The sequence below is a fragment of the Anopheles aquasalis genome, chromosome X, assembly GCF_943734665.1.
Source record: "Anopheles aquasalis chromosome X, idAnoAquaMG_Q_19, whole genome shotgun sequence".
NCBI lineage: Eukaryota > Metazoa > Arthropoda > Insecta > Diptera > Culicidae > Anopheles > Anopheles aquasalis.
Genome location: NC_064876.1, coordinates 7,582,106 through 7,600,342, shown reverse-complemented (window position 1 = coordinate 7,600,342; position 18,237 = coordinate 7,582,106). Strand labels below are relative to the sequence as shown.

At 51.9% G+C, this 18,237-nt stretch overlaps 1 protein-coding gene across 7 annotated transcripts; it reads right to left on the bottom strand.

Annotated features, from left to right (window-relative positions):
* Nucleotides 1–1,033: 1,033 nt before the first annotated feature.
* On the bottom strand, nt 1,034–17,973 carry LOC126570580 (active breakpoint cluster region-related protein). 7 transcript variants are annotated; one of them, XM_050228452.1, is made up of 12 exons: nt 17,846–17,973; nt 14,396–15,303; nt 9,202–10,388; nt 8,497–9,130; nt 7,916–8,247; nt 7,629–7,818; nt 6,907–7,536; nt 4,985–5,527; nt 4,479–4,868; nt 4,236–4,405; nt 2,531–2,920; nt 1,034–2,434 (listed from the first exon to the last, which is right to left on the bottom strand). In XM_050228452.1, exons 2-12 carry the CDS (start codon nt 14,771–14,773, stop codon nt 2,251–2,253), a joined length of 5,028 nt encoding a protein of 1,675 aa, XP_050084409.1. In that variant the 5' UTR covers nt 14,774–15,303; nt 17,846–17,973; the 3' UTR covers nt 1,034–2,250. The 7 variants fall into 7 exon arrangements, with proteins under 7 accessions (XP_050084409.1, XP_050084400.1, XP_050084420.1 ...); XM_050228443.1 differs by having other exon boundaries at nt 17,789–17,962; XM_050228463.1 differs by lacking the exon at nt 17,846–17,973 and adding an exon at nt 17,625–17,755.
* Nucleotides 17,974–18,237: the final 264 nt, after the last annotated feature.

Here is an 18,237-nt window from a genome sequence, read left to right as displayed (position 1 = left end):
GATTTATGTTTTTTGTGGCCAGAAACACATGTAATTGATGTAATAGCATAGTGTAATTGCAGGTGCCCGAATGTAATTGCATTTGACGTTTCGGTATAAACTTTTATGCGATTATGCCTGCCACACGAAGCGTAAACTTTTTGGCATTACATTCTGAGTATATACGCGAGTTTACGCTTCATGTATCGCCGGCTCTAGAGTTTATCCCTCGTCTATCCCTGGCATATCGGTAAAAACACAATATATACACCTCTAAGAAGTTGCATGCATTCCAGGGGTAAAATATTTTTATTATCTGGGGGAGGGGGGGGGGGGGGTAGAAGGGATGTATTTGGTATGTCATAGCTCCCTACCACCCCCCCCCCCCCCCCTCAAGATAATTTTAAGTTTCTGGCACATTTAATGAGTTATTTAGCCATTTAAATTTCTGTTACAAAACGCTGAAAGTATGTAATTCGATAGAGGTGTATGTATTGTGTTTTTACCATTCTGTCTTATTATATCCATCGATGAATGTGAACGAAGCAAAACACACGAACAAACGCAAAGAGCTCTAATGTATGAATCTTTATGCTGTTTCTAGATGTGTTACATTTTTTAACCAGTTCATTGTTCATGCTTAATTTAAAAATAAAATTGTAAGTAAGATTTTACCAAAAACGAAAGGAAAAGACACATGACTACGGCGTGTATTTCTTCATAAACATGACTCGTATTAACCCTCATCCACAGTCTGGCCAAACCCGCTCAATTTTTGTCGTTGTTTGAACTCATTTCTAATTTACATAGATACCTGAGCTTCCGGGTACCCTCCTAACATTTTTTTCTATCGATCTTTCTTTTAGTTATTATCTTTAACCGTTGACAAAAGGACGAAACAAGGATTTTTAAAAAATAATCCACTGTCCAGGGTCTGGCCAGACTCGTTTCTACCGTTTGTGTCTTTCTCATCTACTTACCCAAGGAGCACGAATGAAATCAAAGACCAAACAAGTAAGTACTCTTTCAACAAACTCATTGCATCAGCACGGGATTAGGAAGGTTATATCAGTGAATATATTATGTCTTCGTTTTCGTATGAATAAATAATACTTATAATAGATCGAACCCTTGAAAGAGGCCGTTTCAGCAATTCGATCTGTTACGGATTGCCATTGCCTTTCGCGTACTGAATCGGAACGCCCTGCAATCAGATCACAGATCAGATCTAAATCTGTGATATTGTTACAGCATCGTTTAGCGATGTACTAGTACGGCTATCGCTGCTGTTGCTGCTGCGTGAATATGAAAATCCTTCCATTCTTATCTTTATTGGCCCTAGTAGGTACAACGGAACGCAAACACATCGAATAGGAGTACTGATAAAAGTAATCGTAATTAGTAAATCGCAAGAATAATGATAATATTACAAAACGAAAACAAAATGGTGCCAAAAAAACAAACAGTAAAGGCTATCCTTATAAGAGATACATACTCACACGCGCTGCTGTTGCTTGCCCTACGCACACTTTTTACACGTAGCATCAGGCGCTGACTCTCCCGGAAGTTTGCAGGAGGCCATGCAGACTGATGTTACAAAAAAGCGACCGCTATCGCAAACATGAAACTGAGTCGTCGGGAGGAACATGTGGATGCACGCTCGTTCAGATCAACAAGGGCTGCCATCGTCTAATTGCCCTTTCAACAAACAAGCAAACACCACTCGTCCCATTGTGACTGGTTTCGTAACAAAGCGTGCAGTTTAATGCGATTTAACGGATATATGGGTTGAATCGTTATGATCCATTCTTCAACATGCATCACATCTGTTCATCCGTTCCTCAGTGCCTCTAGGCCGCCCCACGGCGTTTGTATCAAATTGTATACCAGTCATGTAGTATGTGTCTGCTCCGTATAAATAGGTATGAATATCTACCGTTCAGAAGCTTATGAAGCAAGAAAACGTCGTGCCCAGAGAAAGGCTAATATTTAAAAAGAAAAAATGCGTTATGCTCATGAATTAAGCGCTTTCGCGTTCCTTCACTATCACTACAAAAACAGCTACTCGTTCGTCCGTCCGATAAACACACCATTTCTCGCCCGTCCGTTAAATGTATATAGGAAAAACCAGCTCCCTTAATCGCTGCGCAACGGTCGTGGTCTGCACGATCTGCCTCTGAATGCTGCCTCGCAACAATAGACAAACGAATCGTCGAAGTTGGAGTAGCGATCCTGTGTAGTGGTGCGGCGATGCGTTTCATTTGGTTAATACTATTTCAGTCGGGCCTGCAGAAAGCTGTACAGGATACCGGCTTGCGTCATCACGTCAGCAGTGCTCGACTCGAGCAGATCCTTTTGTTTGGAAGCCGTCGGTCCCGGCCGTAACAGGGTCGGCCCGAACACCATGGCAAGGTTGTGCAGCGACATCTTATTTTCGATCTCCTGCTGATGTACCCTGGAAGCGGAAACATAACAGGCAAAAAGGAATTTGTATGTCAAACGGAAGAAAGCCGTCGCGAAAAACTGTACATTACCCCTCTGCCCTACTCACCGAATGAGATGGTCGAGCAACAGGTTGATGGTGGCGCGGTTAGGCTGCGGCAGCTCCACGAAAATGCGCTGCAGTTCGTGAATCCGGGCTGTTTCGTTTGAGTACGTCTGTAGGTTGAAGGTGTCGAACAGCTGCTGGTAATACTGATCGGTGAAGAGCGCCTCCGGTAATTCCCGCAGGTACGACTTGAGGATGCCCGTGACCGAATGCACGTCCACCTCCTTGAGCAACTGTTCCGCCTCGTAAGCGTTCGTTTCGAACGATTTTTTCAGTTTTGCCACGTCGGACGCCGAGCCGGACACGCGATAAATGCCGACTTCGGCAATACCGCGCCGTTCGACCTCGCGTAGGCAGGCGCTCACGATGAATGGGATGTCACGTTTTTCACGCCTGTAAATCGAGAATTCCGAGATTTGGAAGGAACAATAAGTATGTCTGTTTGGTTAGTTTGATCACCCCGTTGATAAACCACATTTTCTCTCTCCTGTTAAAGGCTTAACAGGGGCTCGCGCCATACAAATTCTCCTCTGTTAGACATTAACAGGAAGGAATTCGAATCGAGTTCCTGAAGCTCGAATTCGCTCCTGTTAATGTCTAACAGAGGAGAATTTGTATGGCGCGCGCCCCTGTTAAGCTATACCAGGAGCCTTAACAGGAGAAAATGTAGTTTGTCAACGGGGCAGTGATAGATATGAAGCGGACCGGCATCCTTTTGCTTTGGTCTCCACTACCCAGTTAGCAGTGAGAAAATTTTCGGCTTCCCCTCTGCCTGCGACGTAGCGGGAGAAAGGCTGCGGCGGTTGAGTAAGAACCCCCCGCTGCTTACGACGGGGACGAGGAAGAGGCGAGCGCAACGCTCACTATGAAACAGCTCGTGGACATCGGGGGAAAGAGCGGATGAAACCGTGAGGGGGAGGGGGTTTCGCGCGCGAGTTTGTGGAGCGCGGCTGCGGCGGAGGAAGAGCGGAGTGCGAAGAGAGGAAGAGCGAACGAAAATGAACGCGAGCTTGTGGGTTGCAATTACGCGGAGAGGGAGAAGGCGGCAAGGGCAGAAAGGCGAAGCGAACGCGAGCGTGTTCATGACGGACGGCAGCGCGAAAGGAAGAGGAATAGAAAAAAGAGACGGAGCAACCTCGCGCAAAATTCGGCTAAGTCCCGATCGCGGGCAGTGGAAATTTTCTATGTCCCGGGACGCACGCTTTTCGGGGGCGCAGTGCAAGTGCAGAAAAGTGTTGACAAGGTGCGTTGACTGTAATCCGCACGCAAGGAAAGCAAAGCTGGCGTTTAAGATGCAATGCGAAAGGGTTAAATACTTCTCGATTGTTCTCTTTTTCTTTTGCATGTATCCGAGCGTGGTGATCAGCGTAGACGCACAAAACATTAGGCCGAACACGAAAGTTCTCGATCGCAGCCCGGATCACGTCACCACCACGACGCCTTCAAACAACGAAGAGTACGACGCCACCACCACCAACAGCAACGCAGACAAATGACGTCACAAAATGACGACGTCATATACGTGTGACGTCAGCAAAGAGAAATAGAAAAATAATCGCCACTGCCATTGCGCGGTGGCTGATAGACCAACCCTTGCCCCTGCGGCAAAACGTATGGGACTTTCCCAAAAATTTCCCAACTTTTACCGGACTGCTGTGGTGAAATTTCCATAGTGAGAAGCTCTTCTCACTGCGAACTGGGTACGTACTTGATGACTGACTGCAGTTTGGCACCGAAAAGGGCGCCGGGTTTGGAGGTTGGAACCCGGCGCAGTGTTACTTCACCAGGCACGAAGCGTATCACCGTGCCGAGACTAAGCGTTTCTGACAGTTTTAGGGACTTGCTGACGGGCGACTCCTGCAGCCAGCTGCGGCTCAGCTAAAATCAAGGAGAGAAGTGGATCGTGACACAGTTAGCAATTTGATCTAGGCGGCACGGTAGAGGCTTGTACCTTTAACACGTGCTTGGCTCGCAATATCTGCCGCTGCGCCGCATCCTGGTAGAGCAGTAGTCGCAAGTTCTGGCTGCCCTCGAGCTCGAGCACGAACGATTCGTTCCAGTACGGCGAGGAGCTTCGGCAAACGAGCTTTGTTTTGGCCTTGCGGAAGTAGTGCCCGTAGGAATCGATCTCAACGCACACGAATAGATCGCATGATGGCTGATCGAAACCGTTCAGTCCCTGAATGGTGAGGTGTAGGTCCCCGACCAGCAGGCTTTCGTCACGCGCGTTCCTCATTAAGTAGGATCCCATCTCGGTTTTAATCAGCGCCTGGCAGGCGGTGATCCAGGCCTGTAGATCGTAGATTTGCACTGCCAGCTGTCCAGGAAGATTGCACGATTGCTGCGATCATAACAAACCAGGAAAAACAGAGAAGGAAAAATGCCAATTCAATTAATTGCAATTACGCTCGTACTAGCACAGCAGGTATCCCGTGGAATGCACGACCGCCAGCCTACCTGCAGCGAAAGGATCGATTCAATCCACTGCGTTCTTTCGAAGTCGGAGCTGAGGAAGAAGGTCATCGTCTTGCTAGTAGCTTTGTTGCCGATCTTGAACACCAGGTTTGGCGAAGCGAGCACCAGTTGGGCCTCCAGGTCGGCCAGTTTCTTTCGGTGCTTGTCGCCAACGCGGCTCGATCCACCGGGAGCCCCTCCTAACCGGCTGCTGCCACTACGTCGACCCATCTCGTCCCGCTCATCTAGCATAATTTGGTCGCGCACCGTGCATGCCTGCGACTTTAGCTGCACGATATTGATCGGGCTCGCCTCCTTCGAATCGTTAGCCGACTCCTCGCAGATGAGGATATCGCGCAGCGGGATGAACCACTTGAGCTCGAACTCGAACCCGTTCCGTTCGCTCGCCCCGCGTCCCGCTGCCTTGTATTTGGCACATGCAATGACATCGTTGAAAAGGAAGAGATGCCGCAACTTCCGGTGACCGTCCGCTAGCTCGACGATGAACGAGTTGCGCACTAGCCGACGCAGGGCCTTATCCTCGCTCTTGGATAGGAAGTGGAAGTGAAAAAAGGAAAAGCGTGGTTAATCAAAGATGTACCGACCGGAGTCACGTAAAGGCGTCCATCGACGGTCAAGCATGCGCACGCGCATGTTCGCTAAACTCCTCTTCTCACTATAGTGACAGGTGGCGTCATGAAATCTCATGAGATTTCTGTTATATACTATAGTAAGGGCAGCCATCCACACATCAACTCAGGTAGCAGAGAGAAAATTTTCGGCTTCCCCTCTGCCTGCGACGTAGCGGGAGGAAGGCCGCGGCGGCTGAGAATGGACCCCCCGCTGCCTACGACGGGGACGAGGAAGAGGCGAACGCAACGCTCACTATGAAACCGCTCATGGACATCGGGGGAAAGAGCGGATGAAACCGCGAGGGGGAGGGGGTTTCGCGCGCGAGTTTGTGGAACGCGGTTGCGGCGGAGGAAGGGCGGAATATGAAGAGAGGAAGAGCGAACGAAAACGAATGCGAGCTTGTGGGTTGCAATTACGCGGAGCGGGAAGGCCGGCAAGGGCAGAAGGGCGAAGCGAACGCGAGCGTGTTCAAGACGTACGGCAGCGCGAAAGGAAGAGGAATAGAAAAAAGAGACGGAGCAACCTCGCGCAAAATTCGTCCCGATCGCGGGCAGTCCCGGGACGCACGCTTTTCGAGGGTGCAGTGCAAGTGCAGAAAAGTGTTGACAAGGTGTTGACTGCAATCCGCGCGCAAGGTAAGCATAGCTGGCGTTGTGGATGCGATGCAAAAGGGTTTAACACTCTCGATTGTTCTCTTTTTCTTTTGCATGTATCCGATCATTGTAATCAGCGTAGACGCACAAAACATTAGGCCGAACACGAAAGTTCTCGATCGTACCGCGGATCACGCCACCGCAACGACGCCTTCAAGCAACGAAGAGTACGACGCCACCACCACCAACAGCAACGCAAAAAAATGACGTCACATAATGACGACGTCATATACGTGTGACGTCAGCAAAGAGAAATAGAAAAATAATCGCCACTGCCATTGCGCGGTGGCCATTTTGGGTGAACAGGATACAAGAAAGAAAGAAAGAAAGAAAGGGGAGAGAGCGAGACAACAGGTCTCGCGCGGGGGTATTTAAATCGGGTAAATTCTCCGTTGGCCTCCACGGCAAATTTTGGGAAAGTCCAAACGTATGGGACTTTCCCAAAATTTACCCAACTTTTACCGGACTGCCTTAGTGAGATTTCCATAGTGAGAATTCTTCTCACTGTTCGCTGGGAAGTTGATGTGTGGATGACCGCCCTTAAGAAAAAAAAGTGACGAACATGGGCGTGCGCATGCTTGACCGTCGATGGGCGCCTGTAGCCCCAACTCTGCTGCTTTGTTGCGTGTGCGTACGTACCGGAAACATGGAGCGCGTTTGGACAACGTTGAATTCCGCCAGAAACGTACGCATCGTCTTCGACGCCTGCCGGAGTGGCATGTAGTCAGGATGCTGTTCGGGCGTATGCGCTAGTAGGTCCTCAAGCACAAGTGCATTTTTCTGTACGCGAGCAACTGGTTTGTGTAGCAGTTCCTCGAGCGACAGCTTCTGCTCGTTCTGATTCTTGAACACGATATTCGACACGATCTCCTTAAACTGCTGGCTGTGAGTGCTACAGCTCTTGACCGTGTCGATCGCCCGACCGTAATTGTGCAGGAACGCACCGTATAAGTGGATGTGGCTCGCCAGCTTCCGAAACTGTTCGCCCACGCAAAGCCCATCCGCACTGGTCGCACTGTCGTCGAGGTCGGCGGCGGCCAGCCGTGCTCGCAATACCGTGAGAAACTCGCAATGCACCTCGTGCAACTCTTCGATTTTGAAAAAAATTGTGTGGAACTCCTCCTCCGATATCACAGGCTGTGAGGTGGTAAGCGTGGCCCGTATCGCCTTCATATATTGCTTCATCTTGTTGAGACACTCCACGTACAGTGTTTCGCTCGTCACGATGCTCGACACGATGTGCCGGATGATGGTATTACGGTTTGCGTTCTGTGAAAAGTTCAAAACAGATAGGGTTAACAACGTGAGCTATCTTGGAATACGGTTGACGAAATGCGGCTGATCATGAGGGCTGAACGTACGGAAATCTTTCGCGATAGACCGCTACTGCCGGTAGCGATTCCTCCTCCGGCGGCTAAACTATCGGAAGCATCGTTTGTGGCTGGATTAGTGTCGGTCGAGATCGCACGCATCAGAACCGGAGGAGGGCCAAGATCTGCCTCCCCATCGCTATCTATCGAGTTGCTTCGGTTTTCGTTATTCTGCGTTGGCCTGACAAAAGAGAACAAGATCCCCGAAATTAGGACGGCAGTTGCACAACATCCCGTGTCCCAGTGTAGGAGATGCTTAGGATCAGGATCACACTTACCGTATAAAATACTCAATGTTTACATAGTTGTTCCGTCCGGGAGATTCAGTTTCCAGTGGCTGCACGCTGGTTTGGCTGCCTCGCACTGAATGTGACAACGGCTGCAGCAACAGTGTGGCCGCGTTATCCTCCGGTCGGCCGTCGTTGCCGAATCCACCCGGCTGAATGTAAACGTAGTCACCATCCCCGTGGTCCAGCGGCACCGTATCGTAGTAGTGCTCTTGTTCCTGCGTCACCCCGGGCGAGGTAGCTTCTTCACCTGCTGCTCTGGTGGTCCCACCCGCCCGCACACTATCCGAGCTGAGCGATGAAATCGATTCGTAACTCTTGATCTGTGACAACAAAAAAAAAAGCATACAAACAAAATAAAGAGAGTGTGGGAAAGACTGACAACTGTCACCGATGAAACACGGTTGGCTTAAGACGCCCATCCACGCTCAAGCATGCATGACGAACATGCGTGACACTTTTTTTTTCTCACTATAGAGAATGGCAGGTTACTGTTACTTACTATAGTGAGAAAAAAAAAGTCACACATGTTCGTCATGCATGCTTAAGCGCGGCTGGGCGCATTCACTTACTCGCTCGGTAATGCTTCCACCGACTGCACCGCCACCGGATGCGAGTGATTCCTTGGAGCCGAGCACGCTGGACAAACTGTCTCCCGTGCCTTGCCGCTGGTACGTGAGTGCCCGTTGCTTCTGGGACGTTTGATCGGCTTTACCAAGGCTACCGGTCGGGCTGTCGCTGCTACTATGGTAGCTGTGGTTGCCGGTCGAGGAATGCAGCTTTCCGAGACTGCCGGTTGGCGACACGCCAACAGCCACAGAAGCGGCCATCTCAACCCGTATGCCACCCTTTCCCAGTGAGCCCGGTGGGCTGTCAAGGCTAGCAGCGGACGAACGCCCCTTGAGACCCTCGGTTACCGGTGCTGAGCGCTGGTAGCGGCCGCACTCCAATGCCGGTGGGCCCCCGACTCCGAGTTTCACGTCCAGCGAATCAGAAGACCGCTGCCGATAGATCTCGGCGGTCGGCTGAACGGCGTGCCGTTCCAGCGAACTACTAACGACCCCATCCGATCCGGCTTGGTCTACCGTAGCCGTTCCCACGACCGCTTCGTGTATCGAAGGGCGACCGTGTTGTCCTTGGGCTGCCAACGATGGCACGATAGGTGGTTCGACCGGTGCGGCTCGGCGTACAAACTTCGGTGGCGGACTGCAAAAAAAGAAGAACGCATCAGTTAGGCACAATACCCAAATCGGACCAGCGAATTTTGCGGTACCTACCGTGGTGGGATTTTCTTCTTGAAGTCCACGACTGCAGTCGCAGCGGACGACGACGATGACGGTGATGAAGACCCAGCCGCCGCCGCTCCTAGTAGCTGAGAGGTGCGCTTGGAGATTGACAAACCGTTTGTAGTAAAGGCACTACCACCAGCTGACGCTTCACCAACACCACCAGCGCGATCTGGTGGCGGTTTGGGATGCTTCGTCGGATCATGAAATGTGCTGGCGTTGCTACCACCGACGGTCACACCCTGTCCCGGTCCCTCTCCGATTATCAATCGTTCCATGCTACCGCCAAAGCGTTCCCTCGCACTGATCACACTACCTCCCGTGTTAATGAGCACATTCTCATAATTGTTATTCGCCGTTGCCGTCGTCTTTGGTGTCGAACACTTGGTTTGATGGCTGCTGCTGCTGCTGCTGCTGCTGCTGCTGCCGTTGCTACCGCTGCTAGCATTTCCTTCTTTAGTACCGCCGCCCTCCACCACACAGCCATCACATTCCAGACCGGTTGCGGGGGTGGTATTATTGGTCATACTATTGGCAGCCGGATGGCTTCTGCTGCTGTCAGCTGATGCTGCTGCTCCCTGGGACTCCTTCACCTCGATCACAGTCACGAAATGGCTCGGCGGTGACAGCAGCGTATGAGGTGATGGTGGTCCACCCTCCTTACACTGGCTGGCACCGCGTGACCGATCAGGCCCCTGGAGCTCACAAACTTCGGTGCTTCCCTGCGATACCCCTCCTCCTGGTGCATCCTCCGAGGTTGATTGGGTTGACTGATGGTTGATGACGTTGTTACTGCTGATGGCCGACCCCGTTGACGTTGCGGACGACGCCACCGCCGTGGATTGGTTGCTGTTCGCGAGGGCGTTATTGGTATCCCGGCTGATGCTGCTGTTCGGGGTGGTGACTGTATGGGTTGAATTGGCTGCCGCGATCAGCTCGCTGACACATCGGCGACTGTGCAGGTTCGATGTCAGCTCGCTGATGCACTGATTCAGTGGCCCATCGCGGCCACTGCGCAGTTGCATCAGCTCGCTGCTACTCTCTCCCGGGCCTTGGGCGACCTGGGCCGCACTGGATGAGGAGCTCGATGTTGCCGCTGCGACCGCTACCATGCTATCGGCATTCTCCGGCTGCTGATGATGATGATGGGGACTGGGAGCTGCCTTGATGATTTGATTCTATGTGTGCGGAAAGTGACGAAGAAGTGACGTTGAGTGAGGTTTTGAAGGAGATGCTCTAGAGGTGTGCGTTTAAACGCAGGAGGAGAGAGAGCGCATTCACTAAACTAGCGGTAGCTAAGCAGCCTGCCTCCCGCGGAAGCAGAAGGGGTGGTTAGCGAGGAGGTGGCAGACCGGTACCGGAACCATATTTGACGGACAGAACGGATTGTTCTGTAGGGAATTTGTATACAGAGTGCTGGTGCACTTGTCGCTGTTACATTCATCCTGCTGAACCCACCCCAAAACATACACATACACGTGCCGGTTATGTGCCAGACAAAACAAGGAATTTCAGATACTCGACGACTCCCTTCCCCACGCTAGAGCCCACTCTCGGTGCAAACGACGGTATTAGTGACGGAGATCATTCATATGGCTTCCGAGAGGTGGCGAGACCAACGGGACGGCACCGGAGGTGCGGTGAGTCAGCGCACACCTTTCCCTTCCTCCCTTGTGCGGCGGTGCACCGCTTCTGACCAAGTTTTTTGCAGGAGTTATTACATTTTAAAAGGAACGCGGTGCGTCGGATTTGAATTTATGTAACAGTCGCCCGGGGAGTAGGGGGGGAATGTTACACATCATTCCACTCCTTATCCCCCATGGCATGGCATAAGTGCGTGCGCGTTGGCAGCACCAACAGCAGCAGTAGCATCGGCAGCTGGAGCAGAAGGCTGTGGTTTTTGTGGTTAAGGCTACTTACCAATTTACTCCAGATCTGAATCTTTTCCGATATTCCGGATTTCTTTTCCGCTGAGCACACGTTCTCCATCGTCAATTTGGGATTTGCCGAGTCTGGAGAGCTAACGGTTTTGTCACGCGGTGTAGAGAGGGGGCAATTTGGGCAGAAGGAAGGGGAAAGCGAAAGTTGGGGAAGGGGTGGTGAGGGGTAGTTGTAGGGTAGGGTGACAAGTGGTTCACGATTAGTCGCCAACTCGCCGCGAGCTAGCTAAAGCTTTCCAATCAGCTGCTACCTTCTCCTAGCTAGCTGTGGTTTTGCTACTTCAAGTGCAACTTATAACGGTCACACATGCACGCATACACATACACGAGTACCCACGGCACTAAATCGTTGGATAGATGGATCACCCTGGGCGGCGACGGCACTAGCGATAGGTGACAATGTCACTTACTGTTCCCGTTGTGAAATCGAGTGTTTTGGTCAGCATTGACAGCACAGATGTATGTATATATACATATACATAGAGAGAGATAAAAGGGGGGAGCGATGGGGTGGGGGAGGGGTAGAAAGAGAGAGAGAGAGAGAGAGAGAGAGAGAGAGAGAGAGAGAGAGAGAAAGAAAGAAAGATAGAGAAAGGAAGAGAAGGAGAAATAGAGAGTGACAGAACAAGGTTGCTGGCTAATAGGCGCAGCAGATCATTCCATTTATCATATATGTACATCGCGTATGTTGCGTGTGTGTGCGGATGGAAAGGGGAGGGGGGGCGGTGTTTACGTGCGCGTAGTACGTCCCCTTCGTGTCGCGATGCGACTCACCCCCCCCCCCCCCCCTTCACCTTTCTCACCCTTTTACAAAGCGCAGCAGCGCTACAATTAATATACATCCCGATCTCAGGCGGTGATTACTCACGGACCAGCACACCACCATACCCAACGTGGTAACGCATGAACGGTGGGGCACGCTCAGGCAACGCACCTCAACGCAACGCAATAAGCACCTCCACTCACTCACGCTCTCACTCACCCAATAAGCTCACTCACGATAGTAAGACAAAGCAGGTTCGCAATATCCGCAGCCGCACTTCCGAGGGGGTGGTGGTGGGAAGAAGGGTGCGAACGGTTGGCGAGTTTATTGTGATGTGGCCCCTCCTGGCCTGGACGATATGTATGCGTGCGTGCGTCCGGGCGTATGTGTGTGTGTATGGTTCTCAATCAGCAAGTGGTGAGGCGTTTTATCAGTTCGCGTGGACCCCGGGGGGTACAGGCGGGATACAGGCGGGGTTGGGTGAGGTGCGGTTATAGCGGAATCGGGGTGCGCGGAATATCCGCGTGAGTGTTCATAAGTAAAGTTCGGGACCTGATTTGCTGCATATGACGGGATGTTGTATGAGCAAGTGCCAGCAGCTTCAACCACCAGCACTCCACCACTTCACCCCGCAGAGAGGACGTGCCTGCTGGAGCTGCTACCCTCTGCTTGGTAGTGGGACACTTGCTACTGTTTTTGATGTTGCTTCCGCCACTGGAGAGTCCAAAGTTCTGCATGGGTCACCTTCACAACATGCCGTGCAGCTTGAAGCGATGCTTGCTGCACACCACTGGGCATCTGGCTTATGGCTTTCGTATTGATAAATGTTCTCGATTACTCGCGGACCTGTTATTGTTCTTGTAGCTTTTTCTGAAAGTTCACCGAATACAGCCGCGAGTAACCTACAATGCGTGATCGATCAAAATTGAGCGCGGGCGCGCGCACAAGGGAATTTTAAATGAAGAAGCTCAACGCTCCTTGGTTCGCGGTTGCGGGTTGCACACGTCCGGTGGTTTCAACGTGAAAGTTGTTGGCTTTGGATTTTTTCTCCAAGATTCGAGGAAACAATCATGCAAACCGAACAAAAGACACACACAGCCACACTCCCGACACAAACAGAGATATCTGGGAAGGAAACAGTAAGTAGCTCTCTCCGAGGGGGAGGCAAACCATCCAGCTAGAACCGTGGAACGAAACATGCGGAACATCCGCCACTGAAGCGTAACGCTGCTTAGCTACAACTGACCAAGAGTACCACGTTCAGCCGCCACCACCGCTGCCACTCCTACAACCACCTCTGCACGCAAGGGAAATGCTGTGCACGGTGCGCGGGCGTGTGTATGTTGGGAGTGTGTTAAATGGAGTATTCCTCAATAGAGTCATTACACGAATAAGCACCACTCTTCCTCCTTTTTTCTGGCTGTTTTTTTTCCTTTTCCTCTGACTCTTCCAGTCGCGCGGCGCGCAACGATCACCGATCCGATAGGGCCGCCGGCCACCGCGGGCCATGTGTCGCACGCGCCTTATGTCACCTAATAGGGCGGGACGGGAGGCAGTACAGTACTCGCGCGACACAACACACAAGCATAGGGTGGGTGGGGTCGGGTGGCGTGTTCCGACCACTTGTGCTCTAGAAGAATCTCCACCTTTCCTCCGACTCGATGATAACTCATATAGCAGAACCAACACCGACACTGCCCAACGACCCTAAATAGAGTTGATCGTCGCCTCGTTCAGCCGGCGTTATCAGTGTGTTCATTATCACTGTGCGTAAAGATAGGCGAATCAACGGACACAGACACATACACGAATATGTAGTCTGTGTGGGTGGTAGGCTGCAGAAGAGTGTACGAAAAAGTTGAAGATAACAATAGCAACGTCAGCCCGCAAGCCCGTCCGCCTGCTCACCATCTACCACACAGCTGTTCGGCATTCCCGATAACTGCATGAAGGGGAGAGGCCCCGAGCATCACCACCAGCATCATCATCTTCGTCATAATGCGCGGCACACGCACTCAAGCTCAGCTAATTAGCCGCGACCAGAAGACCAACGAAGAAACTGTGGAAATGTCTGCACCACCACCAGCAGCAGGCTCAATCTTAATGTTGCGCTAGATTGCTCGGCGGGGTGGCGCCCTAGGTCATACCAGATCTCGGTCGACTTTCACCTTCCTGCGTGCGTGTGTGTAAGGAAATGAAGCGGCGGGGGGGGGGGGGGGGGCTATGATTTGTGCGATGGTGCTCGCATGTAAACGAATGCCCCCCACCCCCTCCCCGGGCCCTACCCATAGGCATGTTCTTCCGTAGAGATCTTCCAGCTGATCGCTATTCCGGCGTGCGGTATGGGTTAAGGTCACGCCAATGATATTCTTACTGATACTCCGTCCTAGAGTTATGCGCCGGTAGGATTTACAGTAAAAACACAATGATAAATTAAAGGGCTCCCGCGCATCACGGACCCCCCCCCCCGGGCCAAACGTACCTTATTTTGCGCTTCTTCTGCGATGCTATAGTCCTTCAACGAGACCGCACCATGGTCGATGCTTGCCTGCTGCTGATCTGCGACCGGTGGAAAGTGCGGTCCATTGCCGGTGAGTAGGTTGGCTTGGGTCGCCGGTGAGTTTGCCTCGAACAGGGCCGACGGTACGCCACCCGCTTCCCGGTGCCGCTCGACTTCGCACAGCAACCGTTCCAGATACTCGACGTACAGTGTTTCCTGCTCGAGCTCTTTCGATAGCTCCGCTATCCTCTGCTTATGTCGGTCGAGGCTCGCCTTCACGTCCTGCTCCCACGCATCGGAGAGCGAACTTTGCGGGAAGCGCTGCACCCACATGCGCTGGAAATCGCTGAACACACTCATCGTTTACACACACACTCGCGCGCGCGAGGGCTTGACTCTACATAAAGTACACGATCAAACTTGCAAATCGCGAAAGCACGATGATGACGATGACGATGATGACGACGACGACGACGCACCTCTGTGCTTTCTTCCATGAACCTGTTCCTGCAACCCGCATAAGTTATGCTGCAGCTGCTGTTGCCATGGTAACATTGCACTTGCCGCCTTGCACTATCGGTTGCACTCGCGTTGAGGGTCTTATACTCGAGTGTCACCGCAAAGCGTTTTTTTTTGCTGCTCGCCACAACACCGGGCGCTACGCGCTCCTCGAACTGTAAGTGTTCCGCTGCCGGTGTGGCCCCCGATTTGGGGCTAGTTGAGTGAAGTAACTAGCAGCAAGTGCGTACCGTTGTTCGGTGATCGGTGATTTGCGTCTCCTCGGCTGGTTAAAGGATTGATTGGAGGCACCGTGCGGTGGTCGGAGGCTTACATATTCCTCTCATCAACCTGCGCGCTTCTCGTCCCTTTTCAGGAGCGAAAGAAGCGTTCTGAAACGAAATAAAAGAAGAAACCAGCATTAAACGTTGTGAACAGATGAAATGAGAATTGCAATGAGAAAAGAAAAAAAAAATAAAAGGAGAATCCAATTTCAGATTTCTTCTTCTTCCGGAGAGGCAATCACGTTCCTAGCCCGTTTTCTCTTCGAGTGCAGCAGGATGTGCGAACGACACGGACTTTCGTTTTAAGATAGGCCATCATGCCAGCCAGTTATGCCTGGGCCATGGTGTGGACTGCACGCATAGCAGGCGTGCACACACAAGACCACACATAGCTTTTGCTCCAAGTAGCGCGCTGTGTGTGCAATGAAAGAGCAAAACAGAGGAAAACTGTGTGCTAAACTTGTTTTGCATTGGCAGCGTCCGTTAGGCGATAGGCGAATACATATGCAAAACAGTGCGGGCTGGCTTTCTTTTCCCCGTTTCCAGGACGGCCCTCTTGCGCTTCCTTGCAATTATTCGAACAACGGCTTAGAGATGGGATTATATTTTTGTTACTCTCTATAAACAGAAAACCGAACACAACCTATTCTCTCGTTGAAAGTGCATCGGAGCTGTTTGGCCTTCCCTTGTTTTATGGCCAATCTCCCAAGACCACCTATGACGCCTTACGCGCGACGTTTACTAAATAACGTCACAGCTAGCTGTGATTCATGAGCAGAAATAGCCCACTGATACTGTGTTCTCTGATGCACGGTGATAAGGGGGTCGAAGCGCATAGAACGTCATCTATTCAAAACCACGTTCCGATTCGAGTTCCGTCACTACGTCGCCAATCCAGCAACTCCCTGTACTCTCACTCGCTCTCCAGTCTGGTCTGGTCTGGTTGCACAAAACGCTCGCCGGTCCAACTTTTAATTCGTTGCCAATATTGCTGGTGTGGTGCCTGGGGGTGGGAGAATGCATCGACAGCATAAACTCCCCCAAAGCGGTTGGTTGGTTGGGTGGTGGCGGTGTTCTTACCGCAAGTGTCGCACATGACTGTCTGGCGTCCTGCTGCTGGTGCTGCAGCAGCAAGCACAGCTTCCAATGGCAAACCAGAGCGCGCACCATGCCATGTTGCAACGGCAGACAACTACGACGTGGTAAACGAGGGAACTTGTCTATTATATTTATCGGCTCTAGAGGTTCGCACATGGACCCATGGAGTTTCCTAAAAAATCAATTCAATCACATGGTGGGCAGACCTATTATTAAACCTTCCTGAGAGACTACCAGAGTACTCCTCGAGATGCTCGTAGGCTACCCCTGAGGTGCCCAGGTCAACTCTTTAAACGTCTCGCTTCCAGGTGGGCGCGAGCGACATTTTCCACGATTTCTGCATGCAATGCGTATGCGTTGATTGGAGAGGGGTATATGTTCGTTGATTGGGCAGGTGCTATAAACAGGTGGCAGGTGGTAGGGGCAGGTGCTATAAACATTTAGTTAAACCCCCACAACAGAAAAACCAAGAAAAGGGAAAAAGAAAACACACATACACATCACTGCACAGCGCCTCAAACATAATTGATCTGCTCTGGTGTTTCTGAAGGGTGCGCTATTGCAGCCAATGCACCATGCTCGATGCGCCGATGCTTGGCAGCAACTCGTCACGAACGACTCATCGTGGTCTGCGGGTGGGAAGGGGTTATCCAAGTTGATCGTTGCGCGAGAAGATGTTGCAGTCCCGTGACTGGAGGCGCTCCCGGCCACACCACAACCCTTCACACCTCAGGGGAGCTGAGTATCTCGTCGCGCGCGCGCGCGCTCTCTCTCTCTCTCTCTCTCTCTCTCTCTCTCTCTCTCTCTCTCTGCGATCCGCTTTCTCAACAGCTACGCTATTCGGAATTGGTTTTGCTCTGTTTACGCCCGCATTAAAGCGCTGAGGCAGCGTAGAGGCCTCTAGCCTGGCCCGGCTGTTATTTGCTACGCAGGTGGCTACATGCTACGCCAACGCCAACACAAACACATACAGGAGCACGGCCAGGTTCGCTAGCGCCACCGCCACCGCCATCGCTACACACACACACACACACACACACACACACACACACACACACACACACACACACACACACACACACACACCCGTACCACGTCCTCCCTCAGGTGACAAGTTCACGGATGTCGTGTATCGGAACTAAAAAATCCGCAGAAATCCCAAGTTCCCCGTCGTTATCGACGATTGACGACAACCGGGAGAGGGCTGCCCCCCCCCCCCCCCCCCGGCTTCCGCCACCGGGGCCTTGGGAGGTCTGTATGTGACCGCTGGAGCGCCCAATACGGCTTCCGTTTTCCCCAAGGTTTTTGCAATCCTCCGTTTGTGTTTTTACCTCCCCGGGTTTTTGCAATCGGATTAACGGGGACGACACTACACTGTTGGTCTGCTGCTGTTGTGGCGGCCAGCTGCCTGGCTGACGGGTTGTATATAGATCCAGCCCTACCCAGCCTCTTCTTCTGTCTGGCCCTACTGGCAGCTGCTGCTGGTGTAGCTTACTTGGTGGGTTGTCGGTTGATGAGCGCTGCTTCACACGAACCAGCCGAAGTTACTTACGCCGGGATGACACTGAATGATTCTGCTGCTGGGATGCTGCGAACTTTTCGCTTTCCGCATTCCCTGTTTTCCCTGCGTATAGACTGCGTCACCGCTCTATAGTCGCGGAATAGGGAACCCCCTATACCTGCGCAGACAGTACTAGTGGCGAGTATAGTTTACCTAAAACGTATGTTGAGAGGGCTCCGTAAAGAGATGGTGCGGGAGGGGGGGGGGGGGGGGTCGGCAGGGTTGGAAGCTGATGCGATGTGATGCTGACAGTGTGGCGTTTATTCCTTCCTGCTTCCGCACGCACTCACAATCTGTCTCTCTCGCTCTTTTTCTCCCGTTTTCCTTTGACGTCAACTGCCACTTGGTACCACCTAGGGGTCTACCAAGTGGTACCAACCTTG

Excerpts from the sequence above, each read along its gene's own strand:
- LOC126570580 (XM_050228452.1), bottom strand. The coding sequence starts at position 14,773 with ATGAGTGTGTTCAGCGATTTCCAGCGCATGTGGGTGCAGCGCTTCCCG. Across the intron at positions 10,389-14,395 it reads CAGAAGAAGCGCAAAATAAG|AATCAAATCATCAAGGCAGC; the intron begins GTACGTTTGGCC and ends CCGCACACATAG. Across the intron at positions 7,537-7,628 it reads GTCTATCGCGAAAGATTTCC|AACGCAAACCGTAATACCAT; the intron begins GTACGTTCAGCC and ends AACTTTTCACAG.